Source organism: Hippoglossus hippoglossus, chromosome 23 (assembly GCF_009819705.1).
Source record: "Hippoglossus hippoglossus isolate fHipHip1 chromosome 23, fHipHip1.pri, whole genome shotgun sequence".
Taxonomy (NCBI): domain Eukaryota; kingdom Metazoa; phylum Chordata; class Actinopteri; order Pleuronectiformes; family Pleuronectidae; genus Hippoglossus; species Hippoglossus hippoglossus.
The window spans coordinates 12,254,100-12,272,856 of record NC_047173.1 but is presented as its reverse complement, the minus strand read 5'-3'; the positions used below and the strand labels follow the sequence as shown (position 1 = coordinate 12,272,856).

At 41.8% G+C, this 18,757-nt stretch overlaps 1 protein-coding gene across 1 annotated transcript; it reads left to right on the top strand.

The window, feature by feature from the left end:
* The first annotated feature begins 5,800 nt into the window (after positions 1-5,800).
* Positions 5,801-17,832, top strand: LOC117756966 (sodium- and chloride-dependent GABA transporter 1-like). Its single transcript, XM_034577606.1, has 15 exons — positions 5,801-6,402; positions 7,706-8,103; positions 9,060-9,191; positions 9,715-9,815; positions 11,282-11,391; positions 11,480-11,612; positions 13,335-13,469; positions 13,894-13,997; positions 14,083-14,207; positions 14,618-14,730; positions 15,042-15,173; positions 15,514-15,616; positions 16,129-16,229; positions 17,056-17,223; positions 17,341-17,832. The coding sequence occupies exons 2-15, from the start codon at positions 7,863-7,865 to the stop codon at positions 17,434-17,436; spliced, it is 1,794 nt and encodes a 597-aa protein (XP_034433497.1). The 5' UTR covers positions 5,801-6,402; positions 7,706-7,862; the 3' UTR covers positions 17,437-17,832.
* The last annotated feature ends 925 nt before the right edge of the window (positions 17,833-18,757 follow it).

Sequence of the window (18,757 nt, the reverse complement as noted above, 5' to 3'; positions counted from 1 at the left end):
AGTTATTGCAACATTTTACTTGTAATTCTAATGTGTTTTTAAAAAAAATCGAATCAAAGCAGCTCAAACTACAGCTTTTTGTTGGGGTCCGGGTGTCGGAATTAAAGTAATGTGACGGGATGAAGTGAACAAAATTGTTCAGTAAGTTTTGAATTCTCTTTTGTACGCGTGCAGATGGTGATGAACTCTACGAATCTGATTAAACCTCTGTTTGTTAAATATCCTGGTGCAGTGTGACTCTGTCCATATTGATTTCTGAACAGGGAGGATCAACAATCGATAACAGTCCAGTCTAGTGACGGGATCTCGTGTTTCCTGCTTTCTGGCAGTTAAACACAAAAAATATTCCGAGAGTTCCCTATTTTCTTTTTTGGCAGAAAATAAATATATAAATCCTGCGTGAAGGTGAAGAGGGAAACGGGCTGTAAATGTGAGTGATGTCACAGGATATGTGTGGTTTGGCGAACATGACGTTGCTCCATCATATTGCCAAGCTCAGTCATGTGTGTGTGATCCAACCCGGCATTCAATTAACAGCCAGTTCCGCCTGGTAGCCTCCCGCCTCTCCTCGCCCCCAACTCATCCTCACTGACCCTGTAGCTTGGAAAACGTCTGACTTTAAAAATATAACAAAAAGGGTCAAGTAGGGGATTAAAATGGACAGTTTTTAGTTAATATTTTGTCTCAGCAAGAAGAGAATCGGAAGGTCGAAGCTGTTGGAACCACTTGCAGCTTAATTTCCCTCAATTGATGCAGAAACGGCGGCAGGACCCCCCCCCCCCCCCCCCCTTTTGTACATTGACGGCCCTGTGCTTATATTAGCAGCCGCCTCGGGGTGGATGTAGAACTATAGGTTTACAAGTGGTGCAACACTTCCACTGTTTGTAATTAGAGCTTGTATCCGTCAGCCTTTACATAACCAGCCACAGTCGGGAGATACGCTAATGGGAAAAATCCAAACCACCGACTTGCGACCTCATCAGCTCGACACGCTGAATGAAACGAGGAGAACGAAACGAGGCCAGTAGGATGTTGACAGTCGTTATGCAAACGGTGTTTAACGTAGATGAGGCACTTCTTTGTGAATGGTTTAAAAAAAAAGGGTTCATGCCCCCACTAAGCAGGTTGTGTTTGGTTATTTGTGTCGGCACGATTACACAAAAAGTAATAAACCAATTTGCGCCAGACATGGAGAGATGAGGCGTGGTTCAGGGAATAACCCTTGAAAAGTTCATGCGGATCCAGGAATTTGTGTTATCACTTTATAAACGTTGTTGCATAAGGCATTTTCAGACATTTATTTAATCAGGAAATAATATATGTATCTTGAAATCAGACAAATCTATGGCGTTGAGACATTTCACTTTGAGTTTTACATGTTATTATTGGTTTATTTAACTAAAATACTGTCATTTTGATCCAGGAGGATACAATTAGCCCAGGTTTTAGTTTAGAATTGACAGAAAGGTATTAAGCAGCAGATTCATATCACATTTAAAACTGCAATCGATACTGTACAAGTCTTATTAACAGCTAGTGACATGTACTGTTTAACAAGAGCTAGAGTGTAGTACAACAATTTGCCACCTCATTGTGTTAATTAGGGGAAATAACAGAAATATAAGAAAATAACACCTCTTGTATGAAGAAATGTAAAAGTTGCAGTGTTTAAACTTTCTTCGCACCTTTGTCCGACATTGTATCGCTCAGTGTTGAATTTACAGCCGTCGCTACCTGCCCTTCTGTCTTCATCAATGCTTAACGAAGCCTCTCATTGTTTGCTGCGCTTTGCAAAATAAACATCGGTCACGAGGTGAGAGAGTAAAGAAAAATGTCTGACCTCGTTGCTCAGCCGAGCGCTTGATGGAAATCACCAGGATGAAGGTAACGCTGAATGCATGGCAGTTCCTCGGCGGGCCGGGTTGATTCTTATGGTGACAGTGCGTTTTATTCCGATTATTCTGGGGCACGTTAACCTCGGTGAATTCGCAAGGTCACGAGGATTTGCGGTGATAAAACATGCGTCAGGGGTAATGGAAGGAGAGCAGAGTGAAATGGAGAACGAGGATATTGATGCTGCAGATACTGGGGGAGGATTAATGCCCCAATGAAACCCCAGATTCATGCACGAGGCGAAACCATAAAGGAAGAAGTTTCAATGCCCTCTGTCACTTCTTTTATCGGACGGTCTCCATCTTTCAGCTCTGGAACAATCTTCCTCGGTTTCCTGCAGCTATTTCCATAATATATATATATCTCTTCATCTCATTTCCCTTCTCCTCTGGAACTACTGTGACACATAAACTCTTCCCATCTTTTATCTCGCCAATCTCTTTATTCTGCCTCCCAACTCATTTCTATGTTACCCCCCCCCCCCCCCCCCCCCCCCCCGTCTTCCCATTCGTTGCAGTGATTTTCTCGGCCCCTTCCTCCCTCATCGTCTTTTCATCTTTTCACTTCTTCCCTCTCATTAACACAGTGGCGCTCCCTCTGATGTGCGCCTCGCCCTGTGCTTTGTCCTCAACCTGGGGAAATTTATGCACCGTGCATTTCCCCATAATACATTACTGGATGAAGCCGTTGGTAATACCAGGCGCCTGTATACGCATCCCAATCACCTCGTCTTCCTCTTTGTTCTGTTTATTGGCGAGTGGTCACAGATGTCAAGGTGCATTACTGCCATCTACTGCTGTACTTCTCTTTTCCTTTTCATTAGTGCATTACCGTTTTTTTGGTAACACCCACACTGATTCAGGGGCCACGACATGTGCTGTGAATCAAAGAAATCTCAAAGGCAACAGTTTTATTTGAATTCCAAACTATTTCCTGTGTTTTATGGATGTAATTGAGGAATATTTCTCTCAAGGCGGCCGGTGGGCCGAGCAAAGAAGAAGAAGACACAGTAGATGGAGATACTTGACTTGATAAGTGTAAACTTTGACCTGCTGCTGATGCTGATGCTGGGTCAAAGGTCAGAGGGTCGCCAAAGTCATTTGAGAGTTGTAGATAAACAGAAGGGGTGAAAATTCCCACTTGCTTAAAGGTTCAGTGTGTACGATTTAGTGACATCTAGTGGTGAAGTTTCATGTTGCAGCTGAATACCTCTAACTTCACCCTCCAATGCAAACCATCTATTCTGCATGTCAGGTATGAGCTATCACTTTTCAGCAAAGTCGTGTATATGCTGACCACTGTTGTGTTTTTCTCGTTAGATTCTTCTGCACCGAAACATTTGCTGAGTCATTTATCATATGATGTCATAAGATGTCAAACTAATTTAATGCATCATACACAGTCTTCCTCTGTGGTAACAGGATTTCTGCAGAACGAGGCTTTTCCCATTTTACGTTTGCCAACATCGGAATCAACTTACGGCATCATGAAGACAAATATTAAGACGGAGTAAATCACACTCGCATTATCCATCGAGCACAATAGATCTAATGCAACACGGGTTCATTTGGAGACGCACGGAATATTGCTAATTGACGGAATTTACCACTTTCAAAATTGCACACATTCATTATTTGAAATATGAGCCATTAATCTGTGTTTTCTTGAGGGATCATTTGTTGCTGCAACAGAAGCTCATTAAGCAGCGACAGGAACCGGAGCTCATGCATACAAATGACTGTTCCACCCAAGGTTTTATCTCTGTGCTCTACGCAAACTCAGCAAATCTCACAAGTACCACAACAAGTTAGGCAGTTGTTCCAAAGTAGAGAAAACAAGGCATCACGATGGATCTAACGCAACACAACGCACAATCAGAGCGACAAGGGTTTTTATGCAGCAAATTAGTACTTAAGAAGATACACGTAGGAGCAGCTTCAAAATCATCCACTAGAGGGCAGCGCAGAGGCGAGAGTTTATGTTAACAAACGATAAGTAAAAGGTTTTTAAGCAACTCGCAAAGTCTCTCAGCCAATGTTGAAGTTTCTTCCCCGTATTCTATAATTGTCCCGCTTAACTGTTAGCTACGCCGGGGATCATGGGTAATATCCACCATTCCGTTGTGTTTCAGTTCAGCGAGTGGGCCGAAGCAGTCAGAGCTCTCTGCAGGGGGCGCTGTGGCTCAGTAAAAGTTACAAAGTGTTGCTTTAAACCTGAGATCTTCAATTCTCACCATGTTTAAAAGAGTGTTTGCTCTTTTACTGTTCACAATATATATGTAAAGTTACATTTTTCTTGGAAGGAAAAAGGCTTCGGACCAACCAAACAAATTTTTGACATGATCTTAATAACTTTTGCAGATTGAACTTTTACTTCTATAACATTCTGCCTCTGTCAACGACATAATTGCTGTTATTCTTTCCCACGGACGCTCTGGAATCGTAATTATGCTGCTGTGATCTTGGGGAAGGATGTAAACATATAGATGAAAACCAGCCTTGACAACTCCGATTCCACCGCAGCTCCCACCACCGGGCTCCACACAGACAACAAAAAACCTCACCAGAGATTACACTGAATCTGCTTTTGATACGAGTGACTCACTACGGCTGTAATTAAGCTTCCAATATGATTTAATCTCTCACGTTCAAAAACCTCCATATCTGCTGTCCGTCCAAACGTATCAGCAGACCTATGGGCATTGAGTGCGGCACTGCCGGCGGCATTCAGGGAATGTTCATTAGTCTTTCTAATTGGCTGCTGATAGAATATCTGCGGCAGATATTCACGTTAGGAGGTCACCTGCCACCAGCGACACAAAGGCCTCGTGTCTCATATCTAATCACATTAATATTAATGAAGCCAGCGCATTGTTTAAGATAACGCCACTGAATCCACTATGGGTGTAAATTTAGCACGTCAGGATATTAGTGTTAAAACTTCTATGTTACATGGTTGCGTGGCGTATGATTAAATGTATAATATGTGACAATTTTTCATTAAAATGTCAAGATCTATGTTTTATGTTTTGTTAAATGTGTGTACTTAAATTATCCAAAAATGTTCAAGCCCAGAGAAATCCCCAATTTTATTCAATTTTATTCAACAGTTTCATTTCACATTTGAATTTCGAAATTAACTTTTGTTTTTCATCAGTTTTACCAACAGGGGTAAACATTTACCGCAGGTTTGGCCAAATTTAAACAAAATATAGCCTGACAGCACCATTTAAAAAAAAAATAACTACCAGCTTCACCTTTAATCGTGAATTTAACAGATGAATCAGAGGAAGACGACCATCACGATCAAATCCTCTTCAGAGTGAGGCCATATACATGCATCTTTCAGCTTATATCCGCAGCCGCATTGTCATTAGAGGCAAAAGTAGTGCGGCCCTGAGTTCACGATGACTCATCAAACAGTTGAAAGAGCTCCGCAGGAAGAGAAATGTAAAAATAGAATGATATTGTGTTTTTTTCCCCCACATATGTAAATGAGATAAATGAATTATGAATACAGGGACACAGGATTAAAACTGGGGGAAAATCTATTCGTCATTTCTTGAGGCCTTTTTTAAAAAACAAACCTGAACTTTTATTCCCCACAGCTTTACTTTTACTGGGGTTACGGAGCAAACTGGTTCTCGCTCGGTCGCAGTGACGTCAGAGTCTCTACGAGAGAAACAGGAGGAGGTTTAAGGAAACAAACATTATACATACAAACATTTATACATTTGCACATATGCATCAACTGCATATCCCCCAAAAATGTGGATAATTTTTAACATTTTACAGAAAGATTGGCAGACAGATCTTTTTTGCTTGCAGAGGCCACTGAGGATGAATATCAGGTCACTTTATGTGTCGATTGGATCTTTTATTTAATCGTCAGTCTGCTCCGGGCATCGGTCGCATTTGTGCTCATGCATTTCCACAGTCTTGGCCAACAGTCACTGCTCGCTTCATTTTTCCAAAGCTCCACGAGCTCTTTCACTGATCGGGCCCTTCTCTATTGGGAAATACCATGGCAACGGGGCTGGCAGGAGCCAACCTCAACTATCACAACAATCACACAACACACACACACACACACACACACACACACACACACACACATATGTACGCACACACACTCTGCTGCCGTCCCTGGAGTTCTCCACCAGAACGGGACGATTGACATACTGTATCCCCCGCGGCCCCGGGGCCTCGCTGGTCAGAACTGAGCTGTAATCGAAGCAGACACACAGGTCGAACTTTATTATCAACCACTCGATACCGAGCGCAGGAACGGCCACAAGTCCTGCAAAAATACAGCGTGCGGGGAAGAGTTGCAAAATCAGAAACAGGTTTTCGGGGGAGCAGGAACATTACGGCTTCCTCTGGGCCTGGAGAGCTGGCTTCTTAGCTTCTCACACTTTTAATTTAAATTTTTTTTATTCCTTCTTGCTGTGTGATGTCGGTGTGGTGAAGTGAAGCTGATGACCTGACGGAGGACTTTGAAAACTATCAGGTAGGATGCACCTTGTTTCTTCCTCCTCCTTCCTTTTGCTTTAAACTCTGTCGTTTATGAAGTTGGCTTCGGTCAGTGACGGTAAAATATGTCCACAGAAAAAGCCCTTTGGTTTCCAAAGTCCTGCCGCAGACCGTAATTATTAATTTAAAAGTCATTCTAGTTTATTTATAAGGATGACACACTTTGATCAACAGTTCTGTGAATGTGCCAGTCTTAGCCAGCTGGCAGATTTTCAACTGAAGTCCTTCGGTTCGATGTTTTTGAGTCATTTAGATGATAAAATAAGATTTGGGTGATTTATTACCTGCATAAGGTCTTTATTGAAAGGAAATATTTTAACTGTCGGGAAAAACATTCCAAAAAACTGCTTGATTCACTTTGACTTTCCAGAGATGGCAGAGTTTTATCATATATATTCATATGTACTCAACAGTTTAAAAGTATTTTAATCATCTTTACATTACAAAGTGACTCAAAATGGGAAGTTAAATGCTTCTATATGTCTGCTGCCTATATTCTTATAAAATGAAGTGAAACCCTCCAGAAATATACAAAGAAAAAAATACTTGTAGTTCTCTGTGTAAATTATTCTTTTAAAAACCAAAAGCGAATGACCTGTTTTTAAATGTACATTGGTGTCGTTCAACAATTTCACCTCAACAAGTCATATGTCTTTTCTTGGTTTTCTTTTTGTTGTTGTTTATAAAGATATTTGATATTTGCAGTTAGCATCAAAGACCAGTAGGTTCAAATGATCCATCTATTAAAAGAGACTGCAGTCAAACCTCGATATACGTTTATATTTTCATTTGCCTTTTTACACAGTGAGTGAGAATGGAACAGACAGAAAAACAGCACAGAAATTAAAGTCTTGGTGAGTAAGAGAGCTGAACATTTTCACAGCTGCTTTGAGTGAGTAAAACAAGTTTGAGTTGTTCTTTCAAGAAGAAAAAAAACCCTGAACTCGACCTCCAGCAATTGCACAAAGCGATTCAGACGATTTCTGGGTCAATCGATGTTGACCCGAACAACTTCCTCTCGATTCTCGCACTTCCTGAACATGTGATGTCAGTTTATTTCTTCTTCTGCCCTGTGGAACATGCACAGTTCCCAAGGTCACATGTTGTCAAATTCAACAAATCAGTAGAAAAAATCAGCAATTATTCACAAACACTTTGTCTCTGGTTCCAGCTTCTTAAATGAGAGGACAGCTGCTTTTCTCAATTTCAAATAAATCCAAAAGCTTTTACATCTTGCTTGAAAATTCAAGCTTTAACTGAATCTGTGTCTCTCTCAACAGCTTTTCTGCACAGCCGGCGTCCGTCCATTGTCCCGAATCTGTCCGGCCGACATCTGAACCCAGTGTGAGAGACTCAGTCGGACTTTGCCCATCACAGGCCGTCAGGAGCGGGAGATTTTCCTTTCACAACACCCCGTCGGTCTGTGGTGTTCCCGCGATGGGGAAGACCGGGCAGAGCACGGTGGCCTTGAACTCCCCGACAGAGGTCAAACAAGCGGTGCCCTTTGAGGAACTGGATCCTGTGGCGCCCCCTGATGACAAGAAGAAGAAGACAGAGGAGCCGCCCGACAGGGGGAGCTGGAAGGGCAAGTTTGATTTCCTGCTGTCGTGTGTGGGATACGCCATCGGATTAGGAAACGTGTGGAGGTTCCCTTATCTCTGCGGCAAGAACGGAGGAGGTGAGTGACGGGAACAAAGATAACACAGTTTAAAAACCTATAGTGATGATAACATTTTGATGTTCTAAAATAAAATGCAGTAAGAAAGCTTTGTTGTATTCATATTTATCTTTGTAAAATGTTTCCATGCAGCCGTCTTGTCCAGGTCTCTGTTGGGAAAAGAGTTTATTCTGCAGCTCGAGAAAGGAAAATGAAAAGTTTAGTGTTTCACTTCTCTGTAGGGAATCCTCTTTATGGATTTCTGCTGTAATGATGACACGCTCGGTGGTAAAGCATTGATATTTCTTGCGGCACAATAAAATATTTCCCCTCTCACCCGGAGCTGTGCCAGTCAGAGGTTCATTTGTTTCATTTGACTGAAATCGACCTGATAGATGTAATTTATAGGAGAAAAACACATTGGCTTTTATAAAAACTTCACTTTTTTAATGGAAACTTCTCGTGTTAAACTTCCTTTATGTGCAGGGATTATATGGAAGATGTGTCTCCTTGGTGTTCAATTTCTGAAACTAGACGGCCCTGTAGGATTTCACATAAAATGCTGATAATAAAAAAGATGGTTTGCAGGAGAACGGGATATGTGACTCTCTGGCCAATATTAAAGTAATTCAATTTCTTTTTTAGTTCAAAATGAAGAAAAAGAAACCTAATTTGCTCAAATGGAACTTTTAAGTTTCTAAGAAGTGAAATTACGAGCTGTCAGTCCAATTAACAACTTGAATAAAACATCAAATTGAACATCTATAGTAATAAAACCTCCTGAAGACACTAAACCAAATTTAAATGTATTTCCACGTGTTTTTAAATGTAAAACTGGAAGTAAATGTACATTTTATAAATTCAAGGTGTCTTAAAACTCCAGAAAGGGATGGAGCAGATGTGTAAAATACATGTTTTTACGTGACACGTCTATTCTAACGTATTTTTTGTCCATCTCCTCTGTGGTGGTGCATCAGGAGCGTTCCTGATCCCGTACTTCCTGACGCTGGTGTTTGCTGGGATCCCGCTCTTCTTCCTGGAGACGTCTCTGGGACAGTTCACCTCAGTGGGAGGACTGGGAGTGTGGAGACTCATGCCTATGATGAAAGGTACCATGGGGATTTAGCAGGAAGATAAAGATGTGTTAGATGTGAGTGTGTTGCTCCTGTGAAGTTACACGTCTGTTTAACCAGGGGCCCGTTGTCTCGTCATCCCTGCTTCGACAGTGTTTTTCCTCCACTTGAGATTAAAAAGAAAAATGTCAAGGGCGCGAAACTCTGTGACGCAGAAACACAACAGAAGAGCAGGAAAAATGAAATCTTTGTTGACAACTTTTCATGTAAGAATCGTCTCCTGCTCTTGTGCTCGGTGCCCGGCAGCAATCACACCTCAGCTCCGAGCTCAAGAGCCGGAGAGTGTGGGGAACATCTGATCTCCATCCAGTGATGGAGACTGTGGTTCTGAGCCGAGTGACCCTCAAAGACAAGGACGAGTAAACTTGAGAAACAGCCAAATAGCAATGATGATGAGGATGATGATGAAGATGCTGAGTCCTCTGTTAAACCTGCTCTGGTGTCAGATTGTAGTTTCCTGGAGCGTGTCAGCTGACCTGTGTACATGTGTCTCCTCCAGGTGTCGGCCTGGCTTCAGTGGTTCTGTCCTTCTGGCTCAACATCTACTACATCATCATAATCGCCTGGGCGCTCTACTACCTATTCAACTCCTTCGGTTCGGTACGTTACATCGTCGGCAGAATTCCAGAAATGTTGGTGTAGCTTTGGTTAGTGTGTGTGTTACTTTTTCCTTTTTGATTATCAATCAGAGCCACAGCAAACACTCTTTTGTTTGGTTATATCTTCATTTATTTCGCAGGGAATTTCTAAGAAACACATTTGAACTTGTACTGAGTAAATATGACCTCTGCCAAGGAGGTTATGTCTTCTTTTGCACTTGTTTGTCTGTTTGTTTGCGAGTTTGTTGAGATTACGCAAAAACTACTGTGCCGATTTCAATGAAATGGTGTGGAGTATTGGGGCGTGACCCAGGGAACAACTGTTTCAGTTTCTAGCCAATCTGGATGCTAAAAATCAGACATGATAAATATGAGTGTGTGCAATTTGGTGCCGATCCATATAAATAATCTAATAATTTTGACTAGAGTTCAAACTGTTGAGCCTATAAGCAGTTTGCAGACACAAACATTAGAGACTTCCTGGTTACTGGTGTTTGTTGATGTTAGCTTATCACAATATTCTTAAAAACTTGGCTATGCAGCATTTTTTAAGTGTTTTCTTATTGTGGAAACTGTTTCTCAAACTTCCTTCCTGCCTTGAGATAATGTAAATGTTTTAGCTGCTGATAAAAATTCATTACAGAGGTTGGAATGAGGCACGGTGGTCCAGTGGCACTGACAACTCATTCAAGAAGCTTCTGGGTTTGAACCTGATGGCTTTTCTGTGCAGTGGCTACTTGTCGACCCGCAGGATGAGCGACATAGTTGCCGGACTGATGGTTGTAATTAGGCACCAGTCACAGAAGAAAGACACCATTTAATGCCGATCCCAATGTACTACCCTTCTCAGCTTTTTTCCCTCTCTGCCTTTCTTTCACTCTGCGTGACCGGCCTGCTCAAAGACGCGACAGCAGTGTAAAGACTTTGCAGACATTGTGCCCGGGGCTATTGTGGTGGGGGAAATGGAGGATTGAGAAGCAGCCATCAAAAGACTTTGAAGAGAGAATCTAGCGTTCATTGTTGTTCAGTGTTTTTTATCTGAGACCAAAAAAACCCCCCGAAAAACCCCCAAACATCACGGGTCCATTAGATGTCATTTTCACTGTTGAATGGGTTTTGTGTCTGTGTCTTTTATTCTGAGGAGCCTTTGTACAGATTGGGGCCGTTAAGTCAGACGGACTCAGTCGACTGCAGAGAGTCAAGAGGACGCTCGATAGAAGTTTCTTTATGTCTATGAAGAAACACACACACACACACACACACACACACACACACACACACGCACACACACACACATATCATTTATTTCTAGTGTAACTGTTGGTTTGTCTTCTTAGAAAAATAATACAGCTCGTGAACCTAATAACTTGGTTTAGGCTGAAATAGACAAAACAAAACTGAGCAAGATTTCATCATATAGATTTTCTCTGTGTGTGTGTGTGTATGTGTGTGTGTGTGCGTGTGCAGGAGCTGCCGTGGCAAAGCTGTGATAACCCCTGGAACACGGAGAAATGTTTTTCCAACTACAGTCTGACAGACACCACCAACCTGACCAGCGCTGTCACCGAGTTCTGGGAGTAAGTCCACGAGACATGTTCTGTATATCAATGTGTACGTAAGTATGTCTGATTGTGTGTGTGTGTGTGTGTGTGTGTGTGTGTGTAGGCGTAACATGCACCAGATGTCCAATGGTCTGGAGGAGCCTGGAGAGCTGCGCTGGCCCCTGGTGGGCACTCTGGCTCTGGCCTGGGTCCTCGTCTACTTCTCAATCTGGAAAGGAGTGGAGTGGACGGGGAAGGTCAGACTCAAGTTTTTCATAAATTTTCCCTTCTGCAAATTCTCTCTCTGCTTCATCTTCACCTTGTTACCATCCTCTCGCACATTTAAACTTTAAATCGTGCAAACGTGTCGAGACAAAGCTGCTCAGGAGGGAACAGTTGCTCATAGACCATATTAAGACCATTTACCGTTATAAAAGGAATAAGAAAGAAAAGACATGCTTTTCATAAAGCTTAAAAATTAGAATTTCCAATAACTTGTTTCTAACACGATAAACCAAGATGGTGGACATGTGAGCCAATACACCAGTGAAAACATGATGCATTCTCACTGTGCACTTGTTGCCATGGCAGCACTGTGATTGATGTGATTCATTTCCTATGACGCGTAGTTAGCGCGGCTTTTAATCCGTGAAGCCATTAGTCCGACGGTCCGTCCCAAACACCGACAGGAATACTGAGCTCCCATTGGCTCCGTGTTGTTACTCAAGTTTCTCCTCAGGCCAGAAAAAAATACAATCTCAGGCTCGATGAGTGAACGTTCTCCATCGCGAGCTGATTCATTTCCAGCCTCCTGCTCCCTCTCAGTTTCTGCTGGGTCACGGCTCCTGAATTACATCTCAGCTGGACGTGTTTTGTGATATTACTCCATCAGTCCTGAATTAAAACAAATAAGGCGAGGGATTGATTTGCGTCATTGATTGATGTGGAACTCTAATTGACCAGAAAGCTCTGGGAAGAGTTTTCCATCAAGTGATGATGACGCTGAAGCACTTAACCCACATTACATACGTTTATAATATATTGAGATTTGAGATTAAGTTGGATTTATGAACTGAACATTTAAGCTGATAACAAAAGTGTATTGAAGACTTTGTCTGTTCCAATCTTTTTCTATGTCAACTTATTATTTCAGTTATTATTCTTTCCTGATTGTTTGTTTTTTATTGCTGTATTGATTTTAATTCACACTGGTTTCAAAAGAAATGAAATAACAACTTTATTCCTGTAAAACTTTTTTCTCAAATAAATTATTTTTATTATTATTATTGAAATCCCAGAATCTTCTCGCCTCAAAACCGCATAGTGGCCGTTTGTCGTTAAATTCAATAGCGATATATTCTAGTATTTATTTATTCTTCCTCAGATGATGACTTTGCATGTATCTGCTCATTCTGCTGCTGGCACCCAATCTCCTGCTCTCAACATTTCACTGAAGTAGAAAAGTAGAAAAAGTTTCAAAGGTATTCTTTTAATCCCAAACTGCAAACAAACGATTCAGAGGTGATAAAAAAGTAAAAAATTTAAAATATCACAGTCTGTTGCTGTGGATTTTTTAAATTACAGCCAAGTCCAAGCGACGTATGTGAGCAGAAACATATTCACACATTCCCGGCCAGGGGTAATTGGATTTTAATGTGTAGCATTTGAGAGCAGTGAGAAAAATGAATTCCCCCGAGGCCCCGGCCGTGATGGACATTACCAATTAAGCATAAAAATCATGCAACAGAAACTCCAGCCACTTCTAAAAGGTGTGGAAAAAATCCTGTTGGCAAAGAGAAGCCACGGAAATACAGAAAATCAGAAGAATGTTTCACTCTCTGTTAGCTGGAAACAAGAGGTTCTGCAGTTTTGCTTTGACAAGGAGAGAAACGAATCTTTCAAACATGGAACATGCGCTTTGAAATAAAAACCTAATCTGAATTCTTAAAAATAGCCCCTTGTTCTTCTCTTTCTCTCAGGTGGTGTATTTCTCCGCCACTTATCCCTACTTCATGCTGTTCATCCTGTTCTTCCGAGGGGTCACTCTGCCCGGGGCCATCGACGGAATCCGCTTCTACATTACCCCGGACTTCAATAAACTCGTCCGGTCTGAGGTAGTGGGAAAAACTATGAGGCCAGTAGTATTTGTGCGTGTGCTGAAGGTTGTGTAACTGTTTCTCAATCTGTAATCAGATTTGTAAAAGGATATCACAAATCTGTGCAAATGTATAAATGTATAAATGTATAATGTATAAATTACAACTCCGTCAGGCCTCACAACTGTTTTACTGCCACTACTATCTATGTATGATTTATCTACACAATCACAGATCTATGCACAAACTTTCAAATTTGTCTACACATGCACAACTCTCATTACACACTTACCGATATTTTACACGACTACAAATCTGTTCATACACACATGGATCGAGATACAGTTACACGACTCTTCATGCACGCTCACAAATAATACTGCCACACAACCAATCACACAGACCAGTTCAGACACAAACGTGTGCACGTGTCATCTCTCAGGTGTGGCTGGATGCCGCGACTCAGATCTTCTTCTCCTACGGCCTGGGCCTGGGCTCGCTCATCGCACTGGGGAGCTACAACTCGTACAACAACGACGTCTACAAGTAGGGACATGAAATCACGGCGCTTTACGATTCACCAGCTTCCCCCTTCCACTCAGAACTGTTCACGTTGCTCCTCTCGCTTCAGGGACTCCCTTATAGTCTGCTGCGTCAACTCCTGTACGAGCATGTTCGCTGGATTTGTCATCTTTTCCATCGTAGGCTTCATGTCCCACATCACCAAGAAACCCGTGCAGGAATTAGCGGCGTCAGGTACGGTGCTGTTGTCTATTGATAAAGTTTCGACATAATTTGGAGTTTATTATTATTTTGTCTGTTGTTTTTATCATTTCATTGGTAATAAAACCTCAACTTGACCAATATGCTCCTCTTGTAAACAAGGGAGAAAAGTTCTCGAGGTTTTCAACTTGTCGCCTATTTGACCTTTACATGGAGCCTGAGACAAACTGACCTGCTTTCAGTCCTTCACTGCACATTTAAGTGAACTTATCTGGCAGCCATGGAGGTGTTGGAGGCTTAAAAACTCAATGCAACTCAACACCAAAAAAGGAAAAAGCAATGTAAATGCTAGATACAATGCTGTTTATACGTTTTCTACATATATACATGAGACATTAAGTCATTGAATTCTGTTTAATATGAGTCTCGGTTGTGGATTTTAGGTCCAGGCCTGGCGTTTTTGGCGTATCCTCAGGCCGTCACCCAGCTGCCCATGTCCTCGCTATGGGCCATCCTCTTCTTCTCCATGCTCATGATGCTGGGCCTGGACAGTCAGGTATGAACACACACTAACTGGTTGCTGGGCAGATTTTCCTCACCCGTAGTTCGTTTCAGGAGCAGTCTTCTGTGGGGGAGAGGAGCTCCCTTTACCACAGACTTGTTTTTTTTTACTTTGCAGAACAAAAAACCTATATAACACTGAAAAAACTAATCTTTAAAGTGATGTGTTCTTAATAAATACCCACTGCTTCTCTCCTAAGAAAGGACAATAAGACCAAAATATCAGCACTTGTGTTTCCTCTTTTAATAACCGACTTACAGTACAGCACATTCTGACCCGTGTGTCTTGATGATGTCATGTACTAGTTCTGCACAGTGGAAGGCTTCATCACCGCTCTGATGGATGAATACCCCATGGTGCTGAGGAAGAGGAAGAAGGTCTTCATCCTCATCGTCTGCCTCGTCTCCTTCATCATCGGCTTCTCCAACATCACACAGGTGTGGCATGCACTTTTCTTTTGTAGATTATACTCTCTTATACCCTGTTGATGGTCGGTTATGCATAAAAAAACAGTTTTACAGTATGAGGTGTGAGTTTTTAATCGCTGTGATTAATTCAAGCTGGAGGATGAGTCCGTTTGTAACTGGTGTTATGAGAAGAAGGTTCTGACACTGGGGAAAAGAAGAAGCCCTTCCTGCATTAAACATAATGACAAAACAATCGCACAACAACCTGCGGTGTTCATTCATCATGCATATTGTATTCAATAAAAGGGGGGGTATTAATATTCAGCCTCTAAAGCAGATCTGTGTGTGTGTGTGTGTTGGAATCTCCCAGGGTGGTCTCTACGTGTTCAAGCTGTTTGATTACTACTCCGCCAGTGGGATGTGTCTTCTCTTCCTGGTCTTCTTCGAAACCGTCTCCATATCTTGGTTTTATGGTAGGACCAACCAACCAACCAACCAACCAATCAACCAACCAATCAATTAACAAACAAACATGAATGCATGGAACTGTGCGGTCAATTGCGAAAATCATGCCGTTGGACTTTTATGTTTTGTGGTGCCTTATATAATACAATCGTTCACATTGATGGCCTCTATAAACTGTATTATCCATGCTTTATCATTTCAATTATTATTATTCTCCTATTTTAGCTGCCCTGGGCCGACAGATGCAAATTCGCCTATAGCTAACTCTGGTGCAATTGATTTTAATTGAAAAAGAAATGAAGTGAAAGAAAAGGAAACCTGAATAGCAGAGGGACGACAGTATATCGAGCCAAGTCACTGAATGAATCATGCATGTAGATTTCCTACGCAGCTGTCCAACAGGAAATTACATCTAGCGGCCCCACTTTTTGTGACAACGCTCTCTGCCTTCCCCGCTCTCTGGCTTTTGTTGTTGCAGTTATCACTTCTCCTTCTTTGTCCCCCTCTCTTTATGCCACAGGAGCCGACAGGTTTTACGAGAACATTGAAGACATGATCGGCTATCGGCCGTGTGTCTGGTGGAAGCTCTGCTGGAAGTTCTTCACGCCAATGATCTGCCTGGTAGGCACCGGGGGAATCATTATCGATTCGACCTCCCTGATATTGTTTTTTTTCGAAGTCGATCTCTGACATGTGTTTCCTCCTCCTTCGTGGAGAACTGGTTTCCTCTGCCGTGTGATGATTTGTACTCATCTCATGGACTGTGAGGCCCCCTGGGAAATCAATGTCTATGTCTCCTGTAGTGTAGTGATGGAGGAAGTGTGATGTTGAAGGAAGCGAAATTAAATGGAGAGTTAAGGGTGATCTGCCAAAATGACGGAGTGCACTCCACTCCCAGTAAATTGGAGTTAAAGTAATTTGATGGTTTGCACGTCAGAAATCATGGACTGTTTATTAAGATGGACGACATGACTGCTCCCCAAACTGAAGCCAAAGCACCTAGATTGCCCCCTGGTGGCTGGCTGCAGCATAGGTCACAAACCCCTGCTGCTACATGTTAGTGGATCCGAAACTATGAGGTCTGACTGTCTGCATGGACAGTAACAACTTTATGACGGGCCACCCCAATCTAGATAATTAATCAGATAATTAAGCGCACCCTTCTAGTTTGATTATATAAAAGTGGGGTTTAAACATCATGATTGACAGCTGAGACTGATCTGTGATTAGTTCTACCTGTGTATTGGCTCCATCGCCCAATCGCTACTGCACAGACTGTGGCTCCAAATGACGTCATTGGTGCACGATGGCAGCGTACATATCTAAGATAGGCTCCATGTCGTCCATCTTTATTCACAGTCTGTGATATGAATCCCTGCTCACCGGCCTCATTCTGTAACTGACAAGAGATCAAACGGACTGTTTTTAACTTACTTGTATCTTGTAGGGGGTGTTTACCTTCAGTGCCATCGAGATGACCCCTCTGACCTTGGGGAAGTATGTGTACCCGCTGTGGGGCCAAGTGATTGGCTGGTTCATGGCAATGTCTTCTATGATCCTGATCCCAGGCTACGTCATCTACATGTTCTGCACCAGCAAGGGCAGCTTCAAACAGGTACTGACATCGCAGATTTGAACGTAACAACAACAACAACAACACGTCTGCCAATGATTACGATGAAAAGCACATAAAATGAATCTGACCGTGATGTAACTCTCTGTGCTTGACCAGCGTTGGCGGAAGATGACAACTGCCCGGGAGGATAAAAAGCCATCGGGGCATGAGGAATTTACACACACAGGGAGCGTGGGCGAAGCTCCGGTCTAGCCAGGATTGTTCAGCTCAAAATAACCTCACCGCCACCCCCCACCCCCTTCCCCCCTCGTCTACCAGGGACTGAATGTGGTCGACGCTGAAATGTGACAATCGAGCAGATGGAGTCTCATGTAGCATTTTAGTGTGATGTTTTCCTTCGTCTGAAATTGTGCCGAAAAACCAGGAAAATAAAGAATGAAGATGAGGAACTTAGAGGATAGAATACATTTTGGGTTTTTTCGGTAAAATCTCTACAAACTGAATGATTGATTCACCGTGAACCCTTGACCATGAACACGACCGTAAACCTTCAGCCTACACACCCACGAATGTGATGAATGTGGTTGTACAGAGAAATGAAGCAATTAGTCAAAACTTGAAATCTGTGACGCATCAGTAATAAGTTCAGCCACCGTGATAAATATAAATATCAAATTTTACCATTAAATATTTTTGAACCGTATTGTTATATTTGTTGTTTTTGGTGATCCATACATACAGAAATGAAAACAAAACCAGGAACTATACTATGAATGTGATTGAATGTTCTATAATCTCAAGTATTAGCATTTATGTAAAATCCAAATATTAGAGAGCTGTAAATATAATGGTGTCTCTACATGTAATGTTTTTTAATAAATTGAACATTAAAAAAAAAGTGTTTTTCATACAGTGAACGATGAGAAAGTGTATAAGTGGGAATATGTAAAATGATGTGTTTGTAAGATTTGCCCAGAAATTTCAGTTTCATGTCAATAAAGACAAATACACATAAACAATAGATTTCATTCTTCATCAGAGTCATGTAACAAGTTATTCAGATCAACAAAGTCACCGATAATAACTTATTTTTCTCTAAAATTACTTCCTAAAAGCCGTTTATTATGTTTATGCTCACTGCTTTGCATACGCCATAGACTACGAGAAGCTCGACAACATGACGCCTCCCTAAATGGAAAGCCAAAGCATCTTGTTCGCCCCCTGGTGGCTGGTTGCTGTGTAAATCATAAACCCCGGCTCCTGCATTTACCGGCAAAAAAATACTATTATATATATATTTACATGTTTAATTCAATGTGTGGTAGCTACTTCAGCTATAAATTTGAGAAAGTGATGGAATATGAGGCATAATAAAATATATCATTGTGTAACATGTCATTTTAAAAAACAACAACATTTTACAATATTGACTTAAGGCTCATTTATGCTTAACGTTAGATACGTTACACGGAAACAGACGGAGCCTTCTTTCCGTACTTTGCGTTTATTTCGTCCATATTTGAAAGCACACGGATACAGACGAAATGGAACAGTACCATGGAAAGTCACTGGG